General features: G+C 44.4%; 1 protein-coding gene across 7 annotated transcripts in view; it reads left to right on the top strand.

Annotated features, from left to right (window-relative positions):
- Mrtfa (myocardin related transcription factor A) overlaps positions 1–24,908 on the top strand; it is a 176,479-nt gene that overhangs the window by 137,752 nt on the left and 13,819 nt on the right. For all 7 annotated transcript variants that reach the window (XM_047551423.1, XM_047551422.1, XM_047551427.1 and 4 more), the window contains 4 exons: positions 29–94; positions 19,218–19,273; positions 22,251–22,326; positions 23,151–23,312. In XM_047551423.1, the coding sequence (XP_047407379.1) occupies positions 29–94; positions 19,218–19,273; positions 22,251–22,326; positions 23,151–23,312 (360 nt within the window). The remainder of the gene's footprint in view (positions 1–28; positions 95–19,217; positions 19,274–22,250; positions 22,327–23,150; positions 23,313–24,908) is intronic.

The following is a 24,908-nucleotide window of genomic DNA, read 5'->3' as shown; positions in this document are numbered from 1 at the left end:
TCTTTCCTCTCTCTTTGCTGCCCTGCAGTACTGCAGTTGAAGCTCCAGCAGCGCCGGACCCGGGAAGAACTGGTGAGCCAAGGGATCATGCCACGTAAGTACCTCTCTCTCTTAGCTTTTGATTGTCACTTTAACATGGTTGTGTGAACCCAGTATGCCCCCAAAAGCATGTAACATAAAACAAGGGCGGTAAAGGTTTTTTTTTCACTCTTTTTCTTCCTCATGCTTTTCCAAGTCCAGGGAGTCTCAGTCACTAAAAAGTTAAGATAACTGTCCTAATTGATGAAGTTCTGTGACGCAAACTGCATTAGGCATAAATAGTGCCAGTGAATCTTTCTTTGCATTTGAATCACACCTTTCAGAAGCTTTCTATGCCTTGTTACACTTCCCAGTACCAGAGGAGGAATCTTTGCTCTGTCTGAGCTCTTGTGAGGAAGAACCCACTTGTTGCACATGCTTTGCCTTTACGTTCTATCCCACCTGTTCTCACTGGGTATTTTCAGTGAACCACAGGTTAATTTAAAGCAAGATCCTCCGGTACCCTGTGGCTGCCATGGGTGTCGAGCATGCCTGAGTGAAATCGTGGGTGGACTGTCATGGTGCTGGCCCAGTGTGTGCAGAGCTGTAACTTGGGGGAGAAAGGAAACTAAATCTTGGAATCTGTCAATTTTAGTGAGAAAATCCACTTTGAATAACAACAGCATTATAAACAGTAAAAGGTGAAGCCAGCAGGATTTTGCTCTTTTTGACATTTCTTTCTAACTTATCAGCAGAAAGACAAGTTCTCTTTCTGTTTGTATGCCGTCACCACTTGTATACATACTAATGAAGTAAATAAATAAATAAAATAAAAATCACCAGGCATGGTATCACATACCTATACTCCTAGAAAATTGCTTGCAATTCTGGCAACTTGGAGGCTGAGGCAGGAGGATCACAAGTTTGAGGCAATTAAGTTAGAATAAGAAAGAGTTGGGGATGTGGTTCAGTGGCAGAGCACCCCTCGGTATAATCCCTGATACCAAAACAAAAAGTCATGCAGCAGCTTCTGGCTTCATCATGGAACAACTGGTATTTTCCACCTTAACTCAGTGCTACTGACCTGTTGCCACTGTGTGTTCCTAACTCTCATTCGCTCATTCACTCATAGTATTAATTTGTGCCAATTGATAAAGCAAGATAAATCTCCTGCTCTCAGGAGATTTATGTTTAGAAGGACAAGGCTGATAATTAAAAAGGGGACAAGTAACCAGGTGTGGTGATGCACACCTGTAATCCCAGTGACTTGGGAGGCTGAAGCAGGAGGACAGACCGGGCAACTTAGTGAAACCGTAAGCAGTTTAGACTCCATCTCAAAAAAATAAAAAGAACTGGGAATGTAACTCAGTGGTAAAGTGCCCCTAGTTTGAATCCTCAGTACCCAAAATAAATAAATAAATAAAAGGAAACAAGTAAATAAGATAATTTTAGAACCCAATAAATGCTATGATATAAACTAACTGGTGTGAATGTGTTAACAAATATTAGGAATAAAGAAGGGTGACTTTATAGATAAGATGACCAAGAAAAGCCTCCCTAAAGAAGAAATATTGGAGCTGAGATCTATAGAAGAGTTGGAGTCAACCATTCAGAAAGCAGGAAGAGGGTTCAGGTAGAAGGAAAAATAAATGTCAGGCCTGGTACAGGCAAGAGCTTGGTGCATTTGAAAGAACCTTGAACAGGCGAGTGTGGCTGGGGCATGGTGTGTGAGGGAAGGAGGTCTAGTGGAGATGGGCAAGGGGACAGGCCCATTCACCAGGGCCTGTCAACACATGGAGGAGATACACTGAATTTTAAGTACAATGAGAAACCTTCGAAGGCTTTTAAGGCAAGTGAGAATGGTATTTGATTCATATCATGGTAATGGTAGATCCATTTCTCAGAGTTAAAACCTTAAAGGTTAACAGTCAGGAGGCTATTTCTGTTCTAAGCATCAGCCAGTCTTTTTGTTTACTGCAGCTTCCTACCAAACTGTTTACCTACATTATACTAGCTCCTGTGGCCCTTCAACGAATGATTTCCCAACCCTAACCCTTAGTGTGAGGTGGTTTGTGCAGTGGGTTAGTAATGATCAGGTAGGGCAGTCAGTACTGTGTTTTATAGAACACTTCCCAACCTGCTAGTCTGCAAACCTCCTAGAGAAACAAATTACCTGGCATCTCAGCTGCTTGTCCCTTTCCTAGAAGATGGTATGTTTTTAGTGTCTACTTTGTAGCTAAGTGCCTAAGGCAGGATTTTTTTGTTTGTTTGTTTTGGTTTCTTTTTTTTTTTTTTTTTTTTTAGTACAGAGGATTGAACCCAGGAGCACTTAACCACTGAGCCACATTCCCCTACCCTTTTTATATTTTATTTAGAGACAGGGTCTCACTCAGTTGCTTAGGGCCTCACTCAGTTGCTGAGGCTGGCTTTGAACTCTCCATCCCCCTGCCTTAGCCTCCCGAACCACTGGGATTACAGGCGTGTGCCACTGTGCCCAGCCGTAACATAGTCTTAAATGATCTAGAGATTAAAGAAATATGAGGCATGATACCTGCCCTCAAAATATTGAACAGCCACAATTTGGTTAACTGTAGTTTACCCATCCGTGATAAAGAGCAGTTCAATGCTGACATGGATGTTGACTGTGATTACGCTACTAGTTCTGAGATCATAATGCTGTTTCTCAGGATCAAAGAACCAGGCAGATGGTGCCCTGAATTATTCTTTTTATCTTTCATTTTGTAACAGGTGCTCCTGGAGACCATTGTTTACTAGAACTTACCGATCACAGTTTCCTTGCTTAGCTTTTCTTATAGTGTGCCTTGTTAAAACGATTGATATGATAATTAGGTGGCCCAATATCCCAGCAACTCAGGATGCTGAGGCAGAAGGATCCCTAGTTTGAGGCCAGCCTTAGCAATTTAGCAAGACCCTGTCTCAAAATACAAAAATAAAAAAGGCTGGGGATGCAGCTCAGTGGTGAAAATGTCCCTGGGTTCAGTCCCTAGTGTCCCCCAAAATGATGATGATGATGCTTCAGCTATTGCAGTTATCTGCTTATATCTTGTAGTAGACCATGAACTTGAGAAAGTATCTTATTTATGCTTCTGTTTCCAGTACCTCGCCCTACATGAATGAAGACAGCTAATTGTGTGTGTGTGTGTGTGTGTGTGTGTTTTAGAAACAGATCCCACTCTGTTGCAGACCTGCTGAAATTCTGGACATGGAATTTAAACAGTTGTTTCTATTTTGTCAGGAGCCCAGCTTCTAAAATTGTTCTAAATATTTAATTGTGTACTTTGGGTTATTCTCTGTCCCTGTGAAGTAAAAGTAATTGCCTTTCCTCTAGGAGTAGAAACGACCTGCTTGTATGAGAACAGTGCACCTTCCAAGAGACACCATTACCTGGGGACACAATCTTTTTCTAGCTTTTCTAGTGATGGAAGTAGGTAGCAAACTCTTAGATTATGAGAAAGAATTTCAGTTGAAACTTGGGAATAGTTTCAGGTGTGCTCATCTATATACCTGGTGATACATGGATGCGGTTCTGGGTTCCTGAAGATGAAGGAGTAACCCTGCTTCAGCACCCCCTTTCTCTTACTGTGATCTTTAGTGTCCCTTGCTATCTTCACTAACTCCATACCTCACCCACACTGCATATCTTGTAAGGAAAACGTGAGCAGTGCGGTGACAAAGTGTAAGTTGTTGGCAGGTCGTTGTAGAACTTCGGAGACCCGAAAAAATAACAGCTGGTTGGAAGCGCCCACTTCATTCCCACTGTGTTGGCCTCAGGAGTTTCTGAAAAGAGCCCTCATGTTTAAGTTTGCTATACAACTCTGGAGGAAGACAGGGCCTTGGAGCCAGGGAAAGGAGCAAGGTCACCATGGCTGTGTTTTGTCTCATCGTTTCTGGATTATACCTTTTATCAAATTCTTCCCATGCCCACTTTTTTTTTCTAGCTCTAGGAAGAGAAAAACCCACCCAGCTCTTTTCCCAGAACACTCACACACAGTTCCCACAGAGGTCTGTTCAGACATTGTATCTGCAGGATTCGCTGTGCTGCAGAATGGCTCTTATATATTGTTCAAGTTGGGAAATGGACTTTCCATAGATTTAGAGGGTGACCATCCTCCAGTTCCTCTGCTGCTTGATGTGCTCTGCCCACACACCTCGGTGTGGGACATGACTCTGGTTTCTGATAAGCTGTTGAACAGGATTGTTTCCCAGTATCCTGTATTCTCATTGTGTAAACATCTGTCTTGAATTTAACACCACTTAAACCCTCCCGTGAGCAGAGTGCCAGACAGCAGAGGCACTCACAGTCTAGGTCCTGAACTTTCTCTAACACTCTGTGAAGATCTGAGACTCTTAAGGGAGAGGAAAGATGGCACAGACAGGGAGCAGGTCTCTAAGTCCAAAGATTGTGACCAGGATTGTGACCACTGCACCCAGGGTGAAGAATCAAAACAAGAGGATCCTGGGTGGTAGGTGTCCTTTGTTCTCAATCAGAACTTCCCCTGCAACTTTTCAACACTTAGAGGTATACAGCGTCATGAGGGGAAGGTAAAAATTAAGAGAATTGTTTTGATAGTGAGCACTGTCCCAGAGGAATAACCTTTCGAAGGAAAAGGAAAAATGTGGAAGTTCTCCTGACTCTCAGGCAAATGAGAAAGAAGCCTCCTGTGACCTCTTTGAGTGTGAGAGAAGAACCATATCTGACTCTTCTTTTTCTGTCTTGTGCCATCGAGACTTCTGGAGAAGTAGCATAGAGTGGCAATGTGTTTCTAACGCTGTATTTAATCCCGATTCACCAGTTTCCACATGTAGATTAGTAGAAAATCTTGATGCCTTGGCAAGCACCTGAAGAAATAATTATTTTTGTCCTAGGGATACTCTAGGGACTTTGTTTTCTTTTCTTTAGCAAGCTTGTCCTGTCTTGTCCTTTTCCTTTTTCTTTTTTACATGGTGCTGGGGATCAAATGCAGGGCCTCAAACATGTTAGGTAAGCACTTTACCACTGAGCTTCATACCCAGGCCTTGACCTTTCATTTTAAGTGGTGTATGTATGTGCTAGTCCAGTAGTGCCATTAGTAAGTCTTCCCTCTGAGTGGTTAGGAGAATCCAGTAGGTGAAGGCAGCACAGCTTGGAGAGGGCTGCCAGTTAGTTTAAATCCAGAGGCCGTTCAGACTCCTGTACCCTTGGAATGCCAAGTGGCAGATCAGTCAGCTGGTTTTGAAAGGTGGTTCGTGGGTCTACAAGTAGGCCCTAAGCATCTCACATTGATCCTGGACAGAGTGGCTTCACTTAGTGGGCTCCTGTAGCTCTGTAATTTTTTTTTCTTTTGATGGTGGGAATTGAACCCAGGGATACTCTACGTCTCAAGCCTTGTTTGTTTGTTTGTTTGTTTGTTTTGTTTTGTTATTTGAAACAAGATCTTATAAGTTGCCCAGACTGGCCTTGAACTTGTAATTCTCCTACTTCAACCCCCTTAGTAGCTGGGATTAAGGGCATGTACTACCATCCCTGGAAAGCTCTGTTTTGTTTTAAAAATGCTTTTATTAGTGCATTATACTTATATGTAATAGTTGGGTTTATTTTGACATAATCATGCATGAAGGAATTTAATTTGCTCCATTTCAGTCCCCAGTGCCTCCTTTTCTCATCCCCTCAGTCCCCCTCCCGCTTACTGACTGGCCTTCCATCCATCCATTTATTTTTTTAATTGGTGCTTTATGAATATGCATAGAGGTGGAATTCACTATGGTATATTTACACATATAGCATAATTCTGTTAAATTCATTCTGCATTTGAGGTCTGTGTTTTTAATAAGCTTTGCTACATCTTGACTTTCCATCTCTCCAATGTGATACCTTTGTCACTCTTCACCTGTCAGTGTTAGCCAAATGGTCCACGCAGAGATGGTGTGAACCACTGCAAGATGCACATCTAATCTAAGTGGTTATTTTACTGGGCACCAATGTGAACTGAAAATCTTTTGTTCATCTAACTGTAGCAGTCTTTGCACCAAGAAGAAATTTCTTCTTATCTTTGACAAAAGGTTGTGTAATGCTTGGGAGTGCCAGGATTAATTACTATGATCCCTTTCTCTTTGAAGCTAAAGTATTTCTAATTCTTCCTCTTCCTTTTTCTTCCTCTTGCTCTTCCCTCTCCTTCCTTTTCCTCTTCTTCCCCTTCTTCTTCCATTTCCTCCCACTCCTCTTTCCCCAACCTCCATGCCCCCAGAAGCTCTGAACTGGGGTAGTGGTAGTCTCTGAACTGCTGCCCTGAGAGCCAAAGAAGTTTGCCTAAGATCTGACCAGTGACCCTTTCCAGAAGGAGCTTGGAAAAGGCCTCCCTGTGCCCCATGGTTGGTTCGCTCACTGAAGAGACCTATCATTGCCCTCACAATGACTTCTTTGAGGATTGTGTTAGCGTTAACCTGTTTGCTCTTTCATATGCAGAACTGTCTTTAGATAGAAGAGATGCTCCCCTGCCCTTCCCTCCCTTCCCTTTTTGTTTCTTCTCTTCATATTTTTAAGCAGTAGAGAACCCTACCTAATGAGATAGTATATCCCTCACTGAAGTGAGCCTAATCTGATCCCCAGATTTGAAGCTGAGATAAAATTGTTTGGTATGTGGGCTCAAGGCCTCTAAATCCATTCTTTTATCTTACCTGGGGACATCACTCCCTCAGGTTTTATGTTGTTTTTATGATACATGTCTGTATCCTCATCTCTCTTCTTACTGTTGTAGGGTGTATTTCTACGTCAGTGATCAGTCACTAATGTAGAACCTGCTCCTTGGCCAGTTCCTATTAAGTCCTAAAAGAGGAGTCTGAAGTGAGTTGTATAGTCATGGTCGGAGTGTATTCATTGAATCCAGAGAATTAATCTAACAGTGGCTTCTGTTGAATAAAAGAGACCACAGAAAGTGTCCTTGTCTTCACCCCTCACCCGCTTCTTCTTAGGGCCTCACACATGCTAAGCAGGTGCTCTACCAGTGAGCTGCATCTCCAGCTCTAGAAAGTAGTCTTCATGAGTTCTTGTACAATACAGTATCTAAAAGAAACATGAGGGTGTGGGACTGGGGATATAGCTCAGTTGGCAGAGTGCTTGCCTCACATGTACAAGGTCCTGGGTTCAAGCCCTAGCACCACAAAAAAACTAGAAAAACTAGAAACATTAGGTGTTAAGAATTTGTTCTTAATATTTGAGGTATTCAAGGCAAACTTTTTTTCAGGATAATAAATGAAGTGGAAGAGAGACACTCGTTGTGCTACTTACTAATTTTACTTGAACAATTTAAATCTTAAGAAATTACATGCTCAAGGGGAGCCCTGATAGATACTGATGGTGCTGATTTAAAATTCTTCAATCTAGTGGAATGTTATTTTCAGAAGAGCAAAAACAATTTGTAGTTCATATCCAAACAGATGACTTAGGCATACTCAAAAAAGAACAATAGTCTTTTTTTTTTTTTTTTTTTTTTTTTAATGTTGCACTTTGCCAAGGAGTGTATTACTGGTATGGTAACAGATGTATCTGAAGCCTTAGACTGTGATGTGAAAGCCTCATATACATATGGCTGCCATATATGTCAAAGAGAAACCTAGAAGAACAGTTTTAAATTTCTGTTACTGTAACACAGTACCTAAGATAATTCACTTATAAACAGAAAAGGTTTATTTTGGCTCACAGTTTGTGAGGCGTCAGTCTGTGATTGATTGATTGATTGATTGACCCCATTGTCTTTGGGCCTGTGGCAAGATAGCACATGATGACAAGAGTGCACAGTGGAGCAAAACTTCCATGGTGATTAGGAAGCAAAAGAGGAAGAAGCAAGGGCTGGGGTTCTACTGTCCCTTCAAGGGCATACCTCCAGTCACATCTGAAGACCTCCTGTCAGGCTCAAAGGCTTCATCACCTCCTAAATGCCACCAGCTGAGAACTAAACCATTATACCTTGGCCCTTGGAGGGGACCTTTATTCAAACTGTAGCAATCAAGTTCAAAATAATCAGCCCTTAATGATTTAACCTTTGGAATTCACTGTATCTATTGACATTCGTGCTGTACAAGACCATGTGGCCACCTCTCCCAGTCTTAGCCTCTTCCACCACCAGGGTCAAGAGTGGAGGACTCGGGGCTGGGGATATAGCTCAGTTGGTAGAATGGTAGAGTGCCTGCCTCACATGCACAAGGCCCTAGGTTCAATCCCCAGCACCAAAAAAAAAAAAAAAAAAAAAGAGTGGAGGACTCTAGAGCAGGTTGCACTTCTTGGAAGGAAAAGATTTAGCTTCTTCAGGTATCCATTTTTTACATCCATACTTGATAGTTGGCTTTCCTGCTGGTTTGGGTGGGGGTGACAGCTCAGGTGCAAAAACTGGGTGGTGGCAGGCCTGCTTACCAAAACAGGATGTGTGCAGAATGCTTCTGACTGTTAGTTTGGATCCTGGTTTGTACCAGAATATGTGGTCCCTTCTTAGACCTCTATCTAAGCTCTGTCCTTGCTTAATATGAATGTAGTTCTGGTTCCCACTGATAATGGTCAGTTTCTGGAACTAGATACAAGTCTTTGGTTAATGGTTTTGTTGCAGGATATTTTGGTAGACATTTTAGTGCCAGCTAAAAGCAGAAAGACAAAAAATGGAAGCCAGGCCTAGTTAGCTCTCAGCATTTGACTACGTACATATGTAATTGCTTCAGAAGGATGATGGCACAGAAAAAAGCAGAACCTGTGCCTTAAGCTTAACACAGCTTCTGGCAGATGGCAGAGCACTTTCACTTTATTTAATGTTAATCTTCACCCGGTGCAGTAGTAAGTACAGTACAGTTGTGAGCGGGGCTGGTAGCTTCAGGGGAGTCACGTGACTTGCCCTAGGTCACGCTGCATCTGGGTAGGCAGATTCAGTCCAGCTTTTCTGGCCCTGGACCTGTTGCTAATTGCTAACGTTCAGTGGTTCTTGCCCTTGTGGGAATGTGGTGATAGGGCCTGCTGTGTTCTCAGCATAGTTTCACCTTTGAAAATTAAAAATAGCATCAGATCAAGACCCACAGTTGATGAAGTCAGGTGAGAGACCGTGGGGTGAGAGTGACCCCTTCCTCTTTAAGTACTCCAAGTTACTGCTAATGTCTGCCAGTTCAAAGCCATGAGCATCTTTCTACTGCTTATATCATAAATCTTGCTTAAATTAGAGGGTCTTAATTTCTTTGTGCCATTGAGTTTCCTTGGAAAATTGTGCACATCTTCTCAGGATACAGTCGTCCAAGCACGGATCCAGAATTGAGCACACAATTTCCAGGCATTCAGAGTTGCTCTGAAGTTGACTCACTGTGTCCTAGCTTAAGTCATTGCTCTGCCTGAATACAGAATCAAAGAAAAATCCTCAACCTGATGCTAGTGTGAACCCTTAAACACTAGTGACAAGCTAACCTCTGCCTTTGCAACACTCATTGTATGAGGAACCCTCCCTATTTCCTGCACTGAAACCAGGGCTCCTTTGTGCTCCTCACCCACTGCGTGGTGTAAAGACCACACTGCCTTCCACTGGGCATATTACCATGACCCTGCTCCAAACAGCAGTGTGTGGAATCCATCCCAGCAGTAGTAGGCCATAGCCAGAGAATGAGGAAAATGGCTAAAAAAGCTCTGGTACTTTGACTCCCAAGAAATAACATGTGCATTGCAGTGATACTAAAAGGAACTCAGAAAATTAAAACTCATGAGGCGTTGAGAAAATTCATCAGACTCCTCCTCATAATGTACTTTTTAATCAGCCTCTGGTAGTGGAGAATGAGCAAATAAAACTGACTTTCTTACCTCTTCTTTGCCTTTTGGACTAAGGAAGCAGTGATTTTCCAATTCAGTGGCACCAGAATCATGGGGAAAGCTCACTAAAGATCGTCCTCCTCAAGGCCCAGGAGTACCACTCCAGATGTTATTGTACTGCAAAGACACTTGCAAATGATATGAACCACAGGTGGAGAAACCCTGGGCCTGGTTCAGGCATGTTCCCCTCTTCATGGCGTAGGATATTGCTATTCTCTTCTCCCCAGGAGAGCTAAAGTAGAGAACAGCCCTGTCCACAGGGTTCAAGAGGTGATGGCAAAAGTAAATTTCTAAGATGCACCTGTGGCGTGTAAATGGGTGGACACACAGCTTGTGAACCCCCTCATCTCCCATGCTGGAGAAAGCCCTCCTCACCTGCCTGTCCTGTGGCCATTGCCATGTCAGTGGTCAGTTCTGGCAACTGAACTGCCTAGAACTGTGTGACACACTCTTGTGCTGGAGCCAAGGGATGTTGCACAGGACTCAGTTAACTTTGGATAGAGTTTAATTATAGGATGACTCCCTTTTCTGCTATTTGGGCCCCTTCAAGAGAGGACTAGAGGGAGGAGTAGGACAATGTGTGCCCCTGGACATTTTCTAAGGATAGATGTGAAGTCCTCTCTTCTGTTCCATTGCCAATATTAGAGAAAAGGACAGTGTGACATTCGTTTTCAAAAGATTATCCAGGATAAAAGGCTGAATGAGAAAGATTAGATTAAAATCACTGTTGTTTATTATTTTTTTGTAATTATCAAATGGGGGGGTAAAAAACACAAATGATACTTGATTAGAGTCTGTTCTGTTTCTCTCATGCCCACCAAAACTGTGTACTGTGTTTAAGCTGTGGTGTTTGGTAGATTAGGTTTCTTAAATGTATTTTTTACTTGCAGTTTTTTCAGCTTATGATGGATTTATCAGGACATAGCCCCATCATAAATTGAGAAACATCTGTACACACACATACATACACACACCTTGCTACTCGGGCATCAATAGGATGTCTCATAATCACTAAAAACTGAACAGTCTTTTCCACTCTACCCCAAGTTTGTTGCCCCCGATCTCTTGTCTAAGAATGTCAGTAGCACAGACATTCACCTAGCCACTCAAATTTGTTCTTCCAACTTTTCTTTTTTTGGGGTGGGGGTTACTGGGATTGAACTCAGGGGTACTCAACTACTGAGCTACATCCCCAGGTCTGTTTTGTATTTTATTTAGAGACAGGGTCTCATGGAGTTGCTTAAGCGCCTTGATTTTGTTGAGTCTGGCTTTGAATTTGTGATCCTCCTACCTCAGCCTCCCAAGCCGCTGGGATTATAGACATGCACTACCGCACTTGGCTAACTCTACTTTTTTCCCTTCTTTCAGTACTAGAGATTAAACCTAGAGATGTGCTACCAGTGAGCTACATTCCTCAGCCCTTTTTAAGTTTTGAGACAGGGTCTCGCTAAGTTGCTGAGGCTGGCTGTGAACTTGTGATTCTCTTGCCTCAACCTCCCTAGTTGCTGAGATTATAGGCCTGTACCACCACTCCTAAATGTACCTTGATCATTGCTGGAGTGATCTTGTAAAAAACGTGTGCACCACTGTCCCAACTCTGAGGGTTGGTTTTTTGAGATGGAGTCTTACTACATTGCTTAGTCTGGCCTCAAATTTACAGTCCTCCTGCCTCAGTCTGCAGAATATAGGCCTGGTGTCATCTTTCAAGCTTTCATCACCATTGTTGGTTAGACAGCCGTATCCTGTTTCTCCTGATACGAAGTACATGTCACCCCTGTGGTCTTCTCTCCAAAAATGTTTGACTTAAGTCTAATCAGCATATAGGATATTCTGCAAGACAGTTTTCATACTTAAAACAAGTCAGTTGTGAAAACCAAAAAGGTAGGAGTATTACTCTAAATTGTGACTAAAGAGACAACATGCAGATTCTGTATTAAGTCTTGGACTGAGAAAAATCCAAATAGCTATAAGAGAGAATTTTGGGGGGCAGTTGAGGAATTTCAGATACGGACTTTAAATTAGATTACATTATTGAGTTAATGTTAATTTTCTTAGGAATGATGAAAGTATTTTAGTTATGCAAGAGAATTTCCTCATTTTTAAGAAAGGCGCACTGAAGAATTAAAGGTGAAATGCTGTGATTGATACCTACAATTTAATTTAAAAAATGAAAAAAGGATTAAATGTTTGTGTAGGAGAGGAGCGCAAATAAGGATGAAAGATAACCGGTGACTCTAGGTCAGAGTTATAGGTCTTTTCAGGGTTTTTGTTTTTGTTTTTTAAGGTTTGAAAAACTTGAAGTTGAAAGTGGGGTAAGGGTATCATATGAGTTCAGACATTGGATGAAAAATTACCAGATGTGTTGCTTCTCTTTTTATTTTTTTGATACTGGTGATTGAATCCAAGGGTGCTTCATCACTGGACTACATCCCCAGTGCCCCCCTTTTAAATTTTGAGATAGGGTCTCACTAAGAGACTGACCTCAAACTTGTTATCGTCCTGTCTCAGCCTCCTGAGTCACTGGGATTACAGATGTGGGCCACCATGCCTGGCCCAACACATGTTATTAAGAATTGTATACTGAGATTAGTGTATAGCCACCACATCAACCTGGGAAGTGACATAATCAGAACTGCATGAACAAGAATGGAGTTGTTTCCTATTTGATGTTTTATATTAAAAAAAAAAAAAAAGTGTGAATTTCTTTGGGTTTATCTTGTTGGGGGTTTACTGAACTTGCTGAACCTGTAGGTTTATGTCTCTTGACAAATTTGGAAAGTGTTTAGCCATTATCTCCGTTTTTTTTTTTTTTTGGCGATACTAGGGATTGAGCTCAGGGCCTTGTGTTTCCGAGGCAAGCACTCTACCAGCTGAGCTATCTCCCCATCCCTATCTCCGTATTCTTATTGCCTTCTTTTCTCTCTTCTTCAGGACTTCGTTGATATAATAATGTTAGATTTTTTGTTGAAGCCCACAGGTCCCTGGGGCTCTTTAGTGTTTTTCCAGTCTGTTTTCTTCATTCAGATGGAGTAGTTTCTGTTGTTCTATCTTCTAGTTCACTCATTCTTTCCTTTGTCACCTCTCTTCTACAGTTGAGTCCATCACTGAGTTTTCAACATTTTTTTTTTCAGTTCTAAAATTTCCATTTGTTTATCTTTATATCTTCTCCTTCTTTGCTGAAAGTTTCTATTTCTTTGCTGAGGATTTCTGTTCTTTCTTTTGTTTCATGTATGTCATTTGTTAAAGCATTTTATCAACGGCGCTTTTAAAAATTTATCAGACCTTTCTGGCATCTCTCATCTTGATGTTGGCATTTCTTGATTGTCTTTTTTTCATTGTGAAATCTTCCTATTCTTGATGTGTTGAGTGGTTTTTTATTAAAACCTAGACATTTTAGTCATGTGAGTCTCTGTATTTTATTTCCCTCTGTTTTAACTGTTGATACTGCTCTGGCAGGGGAGAGGAGGGGGCTGTGCTGCCTCCTTGTACCTGAGTAGAGGTAGAAGTCCAGGTTCCCCCTTTGGCAGCTGTTGACACAAGAGCTGGTGGTGTGGGAGGGGCTGCTCATTAAGGATGAGAATTTATGCTCCCCATATGATCTCCACTAACAGTGTGGTGGCCAGCTTTGCTTCCCAGCCTTCCTGTGACATCACCCCGGCATGAAGGAGTAGGGCCAAGTCTAGACCCCCCACAGGGTCTCCATTTATACTATAGGACGTGGGATGTTTGTTACTAGCTGGTGGGAATAAAAGTCCCAGTTTCCTACTTGGTCTTCTCTGACCCCACCTCACCTGGGGTACTGAAGCACATCATACAACCTTCTGAGGGTGGACGTCTAGGCTCCAAACTTGGCCTCTTTTGAGGCAGGTGGGTGTAGAATTGTAGCCATCATTTCTTTCCTGTGATGTTTGACTAAAGCAGAATAATTACTGTCTTAAAGTCTTATGTCCATTGGGCTGCCCTTTTCCTGGCCATGCTAGAGAAAGAGGGCTTTTGTTGGGGACATTGTTAGCTGCACTCATAGGCATTTCTGAGTTGGGAGCTTCTTCAGTTCCAAGTCTGGGATATATGAGGTTAAAGAAAATCCAGAAAGGAACTCAGCACCTTGTCATTCCTTGAGTCCCAGCCTCACTAACCAGTTTGCCTTTTTTCCATATTTCAGAATCCCTTTTTTAAAATATCCACATATAATATCCAGAGTTTTTACTTGTGTTTAGTGAGAAGAATAGTGAACAGTACATCTACTCCATCTTCTCAAAAGCAGAAGTCCCTACAGGAGAGCATGGTAGTTCTTCATGGGCTGGGCCCTCCCTCCCTGGCCAGTCACATCATCCCCACAGGAACTTCTTGGTTCACCCATATGAGAGAACTGTAGTTCCTTGAACTCGCCTGTTTTTTCATACCTTCGTGTGACGTCTTCTGGACAGTTCTTATACTGTTCGTGCAGGTTAAATTTTACCTCTTTGTCCTTTGTAGCATCTTTAATTACCTCCTCTGGTGCATTTCATCTTGCGTCATAACCATCTGTCTTTTCCCACTAGACCATGAGTTGGGCCTCCTGTGTGTCCTCATCCTCCACAGCTGGTTCAGTGCTTGCTTACTTGTTTGTTGACTGTGTCCCACCTGGTTTGTTAGGTGTCATCCCCCCTTGCATAGCTCTGCTGCTGTGCTGTGTACGTGCTCCCTGCTTCCACAGTGGCCTGCCTGAGAGCTGGGCTACTCTGCATGGTGGCACTCCAAGAACTGTGCCAACTGTGATATTCATGGCCTTGAATTCCACTGAATATGGAGTTGTTTGTGTGCTTCTGGCATATGATCTTATCAAGGGTGGGAACCATGGTTTTTATGATTGTCAGCACCTGATAGAGTGACATGCAGAACCAGACACCTAATACATATTCCTTGGTGATGACAACGAGATGAGGCTTGAGGGTTTACTTCTGTCATTGATGAGAACCATTCCCAGAATTGCTTTGTGATCCTAGAAGACTCACTTGCCTGCATGTTTAAGTAAATCTGGAGCTGGGGAGTAGGGAGTGTTTGTTTGATGTCCTGTACTTGCTGATAGGTTGGTTTTTAAGGACCTTCTAGTTTACTCTTCATACTAGGTTGAATCAAGGCTGTCAGGCTCAGGACCCACTCTGTGAGCACAAAGCCTTGTGAGCATCCTTTTTAGCAGAGCACTGACTTCCTTCTGTAAGTGATTGCCCGTATATTCTTAAAATGGAAGCCTGGCACAGGTGTGTAATCTCAGTGACTGAGGAGGCTAAGACAGGAGGAGGATCATGAATTCAAGACCAACCTGGGCAACTGAAGACCCTGTTTAAAAATAAAAATTAAAAGGGCTAGTGGTGTAGCCTAGTAGGCAAGTGACCCTCGTTTTAATCTTCAGTACCCTCCCCCCCCAAAAAAAAGAAGAAAAGAAAGAAAAAGAAGATGGTCAGTTTCCCCCTTTTTATTTCTTTAGATCACAAATGACCTCAGTTAAGGCAACAAACATATCAGGGGCTGGGGAAAGGGCCCAGAATATTAATTGGTGGTTAGGGTTCGTATCTAGAACTGAAACTGATTAAGAGTGCCGCTCTTGGCCACTTCTGTTCCCTTGATATCTGTGGAGAGCTTGGGTATTTTTCCTCTTAGCATGTGGCGCACACTTCCCTTTGTTCACACCAAGCAATGCAGGTCTCCATTGGAACCAGCCCACAAACGTAGGAGAAGACAGCCAAGATCTGCCCTCTGACACCAGAAATGTGCAGTCTGAGTAGCTCCTGTGTTCACATTGATCTTCCCTTTTCCAGAAACTGCCTTCTAGGCGTTCCTGGGAGAATGAAATTTTGAATGAGTAATATTCTGGTTCTTTCTGGCAGATCTGTAAGGCAGCAAGAAGGAGGCCATGGAGCCCAGATGAATGCAGCCCTTCCTGTGGGACACACGGTTCTGGGTTGACTCTGAGTTTTTTTCATTTTTTCACAACTACCAGAGCCCTAAACTTTAAAACCTACTTTGTGCTTTGCTCTACTTCCTTACTCTACTTACATGGAAGCTTGGGTGATTGTCACGCTCCATTGTTACTTGCTTCTGCATCAAGAAGTCCAGAGCTTTACCCACATCATCTTACATCTCATCACCAGGCCACACTCTGGAACGTGGCTTTAATAGAGCTGGCTGGACACACACACAGGAGTTGTGCTCAGTCTCAAACCCAGTGGGCTGGGAGCACTTGCTGTCCCAGCTCTCTGTTCAGGTGAACCTGGGAAGCAGCTAGTCCTGATAGAAGCCCACAGGAAGAGGAGCCTTTGCTTCTCCTCCTTCCACCTGGCAGAAGGGGCTATTGAAATGCTGAACAGAATTAAAAATGGGGTAAGAGAAGCACACACTGAGCTGGACTGCTTGGGGGCTGAGAGGAACCAGTGTTGTCACATTTAGACAGGGGAATAAAGCTAAGATGAAACTGGGCCTGGGTTAGGCCCACCCCTTGAAGAGTGGCCTGACAGGCTGCTGTAGCTCACCTCCTGTTGGTTTCATCAGACATAATGTTGCAAAAGCACCCCTCCTGTGCTCTGTAAAGAGAATTCAATGAGATTATAAAGTTATTGTAAAAATCAGTCTGCTATTTGGGATTGTTCATTATTTACTTGAATTCTTTTCTTGGTCCTCATTTTTGGTTCTCTTGACCAGACCTTATTCAGCTAATGAGTTCCGCCAGCCTTCTTACCCACCTCTCAGTCATCCCCTAATATTAGGTTCAGGGCTGCTCATGGTGAGCACTAGGTTTTAAATTATACCTTTTGATGCCTGAAAGTCCTGCGATCCCCTGATGTGTCCCTGAACCCCCTTTCTGAGTCTTCCTTCCACCTGTCTGTGCTCAGTACTGTGGTCAAGCTGACCTCACATTGCCTGTGCTCAGATCCACATCTGACTAGTACATCTAATTGACCACCTTTCCCCCACCCCTATCCAGCAGGTTCGTTTCTTCTCTATTTTTTGAAGAAGTTAAGAAACCGAGAGAAGAAAGAGTCTGACTTGAGGGCAAGACAGAATTAGGTCATAATCCTGACTGTCATTTGCTAGCTTTTCCTAACTTTCTGGGGCTTAAAATGGAATATTACTTTACACATGGAATCGTTAGGGATGTTAAACTAGCTAGCATGTTTCAAACATCTGAAACAGTACCTGCCACATAAGTATGGACTTGATGAATATTAATTTCTTTCTTACTGTCACATGAAAACTCCCTTAAATCAGTGGGACCAAGTAGGTCTGTATACTGTAGCTGTTTCCTATCACCCCCCAACCCCCCATTAGGGGTGCACCTTCCCGTGCTCACCAAAGTGATATGCCCCCTACCATCAAGGTGTCCTGTGCTTGTGAGTTATTTTTCCAGATGCTGGATTTGTGCCTTACTTCTTAGGATAGCCTGTATAGGTTGTTGAGGCATCCAGGGTTTTACACAGATCTTCTGTGACTGCAGTACAGAGACGAGCTGGCCTGTGAGGGAATTTCCACGTTAGGTGGCAGCAGGCTGTACATGGTGAGTGGACCCCCGTGTGCTTGGTAGTGCGCTTCTTCCCATTTGATTCTTTGAGAGCTGCGGAGGTGGGCAGATTCTTACTCTCTGGGAGAAAGTGAGGCCCAGAAAGCAGTCATGCCAGCAGTATTTGGTAGAACCCAGTACTAAGGACACAATCCATGCTTGCTCTCTAGGACTTTCGTGAAGTTTTGAGCCAGGTGAAAGTCAGAATTCTGACTGTTAATGGAAGTTTCAAGCTGCACCACAGACTCCGCGTGCTGTCCTGTCACTGGCCTCTTGTTTCCGTTCCTTACAGAATATTCATTAATTCATTGAGTGTCTTGTAGTTTAGGCACTGTGGAGTCTGTGAGAAATGGAAGAATTAGACAAAACCCTGCTGTGCCCCTGTGAAGCTTACTGTAACAGTGTTACAAACAATGAGAACATAAGGGAAGCTACTGTAAGGACTGTCAAGACCGTGAGTGCTGTGGAGAATGAGAGAGAAAGAAGCTGGGGCCGGGCAAGCACGCACTGGAAGTTTTCTCCTTGACCAGATCTGTCCATGTGCTGAACTCTTGGGGCTAGGTTTGCACATTCACCATACCAAGCACAGGTTCCAGCACCCTGGGGCTCCATCTTTCCTCAGTAGAAGCCGGAGGCATGATTTACCTCAGGAGTAACCTGGATGGTGCTCTGGTAGGTAGGGAAGGAACCCGGTTCTGGTTTTTCCAGATTTATTTGCTAAACCTACAGCTCCCCCTGCTGTCAGAGGATAGGAAAGACTCTTAGTGGAACTTTGAAGACTAGTTTCTTTTTTATCCTAAGATATATATATTTTTTAAAGTACTTCTGGGACATTTGAGACTTTCTTCTGGGACTGCCCTTGTGAGGCCCAACCCCCAGGGAGGAAGGGGAGGAAGCACAGAAGCCCAGGCAGGATGGGGTCCTATCTGTGCTCTTGCTACTTTTAGCCCCTCATTACCACTGCACTCCCACCACAGCCAGAAGCCTATAAAGTTATCTCTGTGTACAGTTTCACAGCTGTTCAGAAACCCTAGGGCAGCAGAAGTGAAACTGACCACAGTCTTATAAATTTCTCTCTTATTGCCATTGTTCCCTACTTGAAGTGAGTCAGGCCTTGCCCTCTTCCTCAGTGTCTTAAATCATCCTTAGAGTCAAATTTGAGACAGATCCTCCGTTCACAGCACAGTGTTTGTAGAGGGACTTGGTTTGGGCTTGTCCCCTGTGGTCCACTTGGTGGTGTCCCAGAATAGAGCTAGAACCACACTCTTCTTATCAGCTACCAGTGGAATGTGTGCTTCACAAGGGTAAACCATGTGGTGACTGGGAAGTTCCTTTAGTCCTTAGAGATGAAATTCAAGTTAGTTTTAGCAGCACTGTTAATGCCAACTGAAGTGAAGAAGGAAGTAGCACCTGAGAAGATAGACCTTTTCGGTTCAACTGTTCATTGAAACCATTTGTCTATTCAGTGATTCCTAATGAGGCTGAAGGCAATCCTGGAATGCAGATCCTTCTTGCCCTGTGTAAGTCCTGAGAGTGGAGTGAGGCGCGGGTGGCCTCCATGAGTGCTTGGCTGTTAGGTGCTGTGCACATTATGGAGCCTAGGCTTAGGCAGTGACTGCTCCTATTAGGAATCGTAAAGGGACCTTCATTGTTAAAAGGGTAGCTAAGCCATAAAGGCTCACGCTTGCTCAGGTATCACTTCCTCCTTTACTCCAGCTATGTTAATAACACTGCTAAAAATTAACTTGAATGCAAGATGCCTCTCCACTGAAAATGGTACTATTGTAATGTGATGTTTCACGAAAAATAATTCTTGGCTGACTCTTTTCTCAACAGCTTTGAAAAGTCCAGCTGCATTTCATGAGCAGAGAAGGAGTTTGGAGCGGGCCAGGGTAAGGCTCCCTTCTTTTCAAGGACATCTAGAGTGTTTTTGGTGCTCGTCGCATTGCTGGTTACATACCTTTGGGTCCACCCTTGCATCACACAGAGGCCTCTGCTTCCTATTTTGTCCCTCCCAGCCAATTTCTACGGTGATCCCATGGAATAAGGTCAGAGTGAGATTTTCCTTCAGTGTATTTGAAGGTATGGGATGATCACCCAGACCTCCCTCCTAGAACCTAGCTCTGGGCACCAATATTAGGCACTAAACAGCTTCCTGTGTCCAGGATGAACTGCCCTACCCTTGCAAGACAGGTGCACCCAGGAAGCCTCCTGGGTCTCTGCCTGCCCCAGAGCAGCCAGTGTCCATTTGCATCCTGTGGAAAGCAGAAGCAGGTGGCTCTGAGCCTAGGTTTCCTGCTGCAGCACCTCACTTGTGTCCTGTCCCCTTCAGTTTCAGTTCCCCAGGGGAATATCCTCCTGCCCAGTGTGGGCAGAGATGGGGAAGTCACCAGAATGTGCTTTCCTTCCCACTCCTTTTCCTTTTTCCTTTTACATTAAAAAGACCCTTCCTCCTGCCTATGTGGAGGGCCACACCTCCTTTAGAATCTGAAATGTTTGCCCCTAAGACTTTTCTTCTATTTTTTTCCCCTTAGAAAATTATGATTTATTCTTAGTGAATGGGAAGAATGAGGTCATAGGTGCTGGGAACCAAAGCAGCAACAAACTGCACTGTTTTCATTTGCTGGGAGCAGTAGAGGGCCCACTGGGTACAAAGGGTCAGCAGGTTTGCCTGTGCAAGCCACTCTCCCCAACCCCTGCCCTGCCAGCTGAAAGCTCTGTGTAGGGTTGGACATGCACTGATTAGGACAGCTATTGTCCTGTCAAGTGCCTCTGTATGTGAGGTTAAATCCATTTATTGTTTGTCCTCACACCAGCTCTATGGATCATTTGCATTTGTCCTTTTTTGTTTTTCCCTAGTATTGGGACTGAACTCAGGGGTGTACCCCAGCCCTTTTCTATTTTATTTTGAGACAGGGTCCTGCTAAGTTGTCCAGGCTGGCCTTGAACTTGCAATCCTCCTCTCTCAAGCCTCTTGGGATTACAGCATGCACCACCACCCCTTGTTGTTATCCTTTTATTTCATAGATGCAGCCAAGAGAGCTTAGCTAACTTATCCAGCTAGTGTTGTAAAGCTCACACAAACCTTGTTCTGTGGATTCCATTTTTTTTGAGCAAAGTAATTTTATTTCCTAATATATGGTAAGCATATTCATCCAATGCGTGCTTATCCTGCACATCTGTTCATAGATGACTTCCAGATTACAATAACTATTTTCATATTTAAGAACATACTAAAAATTATCTCAGTTGAGATATGAAAAATGAGTATATTGGAGTGGTTACAGCAGAACTTGCTTTGATAAGTTCTAACAACTCAGAGCTTTGAAACCTCCCACTTTTGCATGTAAATAAGATGCTGAGCACTGTCAGCCTGTGTTCGAGGGTTCCATGTATTCTTTAAGTGGTAGCACCCTTACCACATCTGTGGCTCCCGTGCAGGCAGCTTCTTGTGATGACCCTGAGGCATCTCTGGTGGCTGCAGCAGTGTCAGGTCACAGGTCACACCAAGAGGGGCTGACACACTTCACCTCTCGTGAGTGATTCCTTTTTCACCAGTTGCTTAGCCTCTCAGGCTCTTCAGCAGTCACAAGTGTTTTTCATGGTATCAGCTGCCAAGTTTTTATCTTTGCTTTCTGCATCTGGTTCTCTGCTTTTCTGTTAGGAACCTGTGTCTTTCAACCCAGTCCCAAATAGCTTCTAGGTAGCCAGACTTCAGCCATTTGGCATCATTAATATGTTTACTGTTGGTAGAAGAGATGCACCAGTGTGTGGGAAGGGACCGAGCCACCTTCCCAGCACCTGCATGAGTTTACCAGCCTGGAGGTTCCTCCAGACTTTTTTGTAATTAGTATGGTATTCACCTCTGCCTGGGCTACTGTTCAGAGTTTCAGATGGCTTACAAAATGCACCTCCCTCTGATGTCTGGAGAGGTGGAGAACCCCACTCCTGCTTGTCCATCCTCCACAGCAGCCGAGGCAGTACTGCTGCCCACTGCAGGTGAGGTGCTGCACCCTGAGCCCACAGCCACTTCAAGCCATCTCCTGGAGAACTCAGCTCCCCCAGAGTGGGCACAGAGCTGCCCAGGAGAGCACCGAGGAGCAGACGGGCAAGGCAAGGACTAGCCTTGACCCTCACTATACATATAGTTCACCCTGATATTTTGAACTATACCTGGTCCTGTCCTGCTGTGTCTTATGCTGGTCTGACCAACAGTCTTGATCTATGGTTTGAAAAAGCTGGTATGGAAGTTAAAGCACAGTCTGTGGAGTCAGATCTGGGTTAGCCCATGTTGTAATTAGCCATGGACTGGCTCTGGATATTGAGGGAATGATTTAGTTCACCTATTCTAATAAATGCAGTAATGAAGACCTTGGACTTTGAGGAACTAGAGCGGTGACACCATGTATCAAAATTAGTATTGCATTTGGCAGTCACTCAGAATGAGTTAAAAGTGCTCATGAAATCAAAGAATTCTGAATTTTTTGAAATGGGATATAAAATTATATTCAGTATGATTACAATTCTACAAAATTAAATTATCTTCTGCACGAAAGAATGACTAGAAACATCCCAAAATACCAACAGTGGTTGCTTAAAAGCTTTTATTGTTGTTTTAGTTTCTTTCTTAATTTTCTTTGACGAACATATATTACTTTTATGATAGTACAAGTAGTAGTTTTTATATATGTATCAGTAGCCCAGCTTCTGAAACAAGGGGTCTTGAAGGGTGGTGCCCCTGGCAGGCACAGTTGGGGGATGCAGAGGTGGCCAGCAGCAGTCTCTATAGCCAGGACTTACTTTGTTGTCCTGTTCACACTGTAATTCATGACCTGGACCTGAGAGTTTCTTGATGTGTTCTCTCTGTAGACAGAGGACTATCTGAAACGGAAGATTCGCTCCCGGCCGGAGAGATCTGAGCTGGTCAGGATGCACATTTTGGAAGGTGTGTGAGGCTGGAAATGCTTCTTTCTCTGTGTTCTCACTTGGCACCAGTGCGTTCTTCTGCCTGCCTTCTGCCTTTTTCCATCTCTGCTGGCAGCGGGCAGGCAGAGGCTTCATGCAGCCAGACAGCAGTGCTGTGGTGGCTGCCACTGGCTTTTGGATGTGCCCAAGAAGCAGTCACATTCTGTTGGGTTGGCTTGACCTCTTCTCCTGGGTCCTATCATCCTTCTGTCTACCAGGGAATACTCTCTCTCCTCCAAAGTCTGTTTTTAAAATGTCCTTCCTTCTTCCTTCGTTCCTTCGTTCCTTCCTTCCTTCCTCCCTCCCTTCCTCCCTCCCTCCATCGCTTTGCTCACGGGCATTTACTTGAGGATCTGGGGTGGGGGTGGGGGTGGAGGGGAGCGTGCTCAGTGTGCCTGCCTGGCCCAGCCATGTGCTTCCAGAGAATTTTCTGAAAATAGCATAAATATGTTCACTTTTTGTTTGTTTAGTTTGGGGCTTTTGTTGGGGATTGGAAAGACCTTTTCAAGTCTGAACCCCACATTTTACAGGTAAAGACATTGAGACCCAGAACTATAAAAGGACAGTTGCCCCATTGGCCCAGATTTGAGGGAGAGCAGGAACGATCGCATCATCTGTGCCCCTTTGTCTCTGCAGCTCCACCTCAGAATGCCCTCTGTGTTGGCCTGGCCTGGTTATAGCCACCCTTTAGTGCCTTTGAAATGCTTTCTGCTCTGGTGGTCTCCATTCCTCCACTCTGGGGCTTCCAAGGCAGAACCAGGGATTCTCTTCCTCTTCCCACACCCTGTTCTCTCCTATGGGCAGAGACTTCGGCCGAGCCTTCCCTCCAGGCCAAGCAGTTGAAGCTGAAGAGAGCCAGACTAGCTGATGACCTCAACGAAAAGATTGCACAGAGGCCTGGCCCCATGGAGCTGGTGGAGAAGAACATCCTGCCTGTTGAGTCCAGCCTGAAGGAAGCCATCATTGGTGAGGAGGCACAGGCCACTCTGTGTGGATTGTAGCCAGGATGCACAAGGGAAAGGGGCGCTGGGCTTTTAGCTCTTCTTGCGGACTTCCTGAGTAGCCCTGGGGGAGCATGAGAGCCTGAGAAAGAGTTGTATTAGCTTGGACAGTGTCAGGTATCCCAGGGATTAGGACCACACAGAGTAACAGAGGCTTCTGTAAACTCAGGGGCCTTTTTCTGTCTTACGATAATTAAGTAGGTGCCAGGATCTACATGTAGAGATGTCAGGAATTAGAAACCTGTACCTTACTGTTCAGTTTTCTTCTCTTCTCCCCTCTTCTCTCCTCTCTGCCCCTGCCCCCACTCTCTCCCCTCCAGGGATAGGGATGGAACCCAACTCCTTAAGCATACTAAGCAAACAACTGCCACTGAGCTATAGCCAGCTGCTGCTGCTCCTGGTCCTCCTCTTCCTCCTCTTCCTCCTCCTCTCTCCATATTCTTCACATTCTTAAGGTCTTTGGGTTTAAACCCAGGGCCTTGTGCATGCTAATCAAGTACTCCTGCCACTAAGCTATATCGATGGCTTTTTTTTTTTTTTTTTCTTTTTTTCTTTCTCTTTTTTTAATCTTATTTTGAGACAGGGTTTCACTAAGTTGCCCAGACTGGCCTAGAACTTGTGATCCTCCTGCCTCAACCTGCCAAGGAGCTGGGGTTATAGGTGGGTGCCACTGCACCTGGTTGCTTATTATTTTTATTAGTGAAATTTCTTCCCAGGGCCTGGACCTTTCCTCAGATATTTCCTTTAACAAGCTCTGATGGCCCCAGGCAGTGTCCTGGGCAAGGATCGTAACCCACAGGGCAGCCCAGCCTCCATCCCCACAGAGCTCCTGTCTAGGGCAAAGGCAGAAGCTGTACTGGAGGGAACATGGGCTCCTATGAACAGGAATTGTTACCAGGAGGAGGCAGGGCAGGGGTGGAAAGGGCAGTGAAAGCAGCCTGCGGCAGGAGAAGGAGCTAGAAAAGAGGATGCCCAGATGGTGGTGGGGAGCAGAGGCCAGGATGTACAGGGCCCTTTGTGACACAGTCAGGGGTGTAGGCTTGAATCCCTGCAGGAAAAGAAAATGCAGTCTCTCTCCTCACGCTCAGCATGAAGCACCTCTGGTTTGGGTGTTCTGGCTTGCCCTTCCTCACACACCAGGCATCTCTCAGTGGACTCCAACCTGGTGGTCTCTAATCCACTTCCATCCTGACGCTGTCTCCTGCGCCAGGTCCCACAGGTTAAGAGCTCAGTCCCATAAGATTGCCCCTACTTCAGATCCTAATTGGAAGTTCCAGGTTGTGACCTGTGCTTCTGAGCAACAGGCTGTAATCACAGTTCCCATGACCTCCTCCTGGAATTCGATAATTGGTTAGGCCAGCTCAAGAACTTGGGAAAATCCTTATATTTACTGGTTTATTATGAAGGCTATGAAGGATCCAGACAAGTGGCCAGGTGGAAGAGGTGCATAGAGCAGGGCACGTGGGAGGAGCTGGAGTCCTTACCTCCTCTGGATCTGCCACCTTCCCAGCACCCATCAGTTCTTGCCCAAGAATGTATTTTACAGAGCGGGATCTCCAGC

This window comes from Sciurus carolinensis, chromosome 4, assembly GCF_902686445.1.
Source record: "Sciurus carolinensis chromosome 4, mSciCar1.2, whole genome shotgun sequence".
In the NCBI taxonomy this organism is placed as follows: domain Eukaryota; kingdom Metazoa; phylum Chordata; class Mammalia; order Rodentia; family Sciuridae; genus Sciurus; species Sciurus carolinensis.
This window is presented reverse-complemented; position numbering and strand designations above follow the sequence as displayed.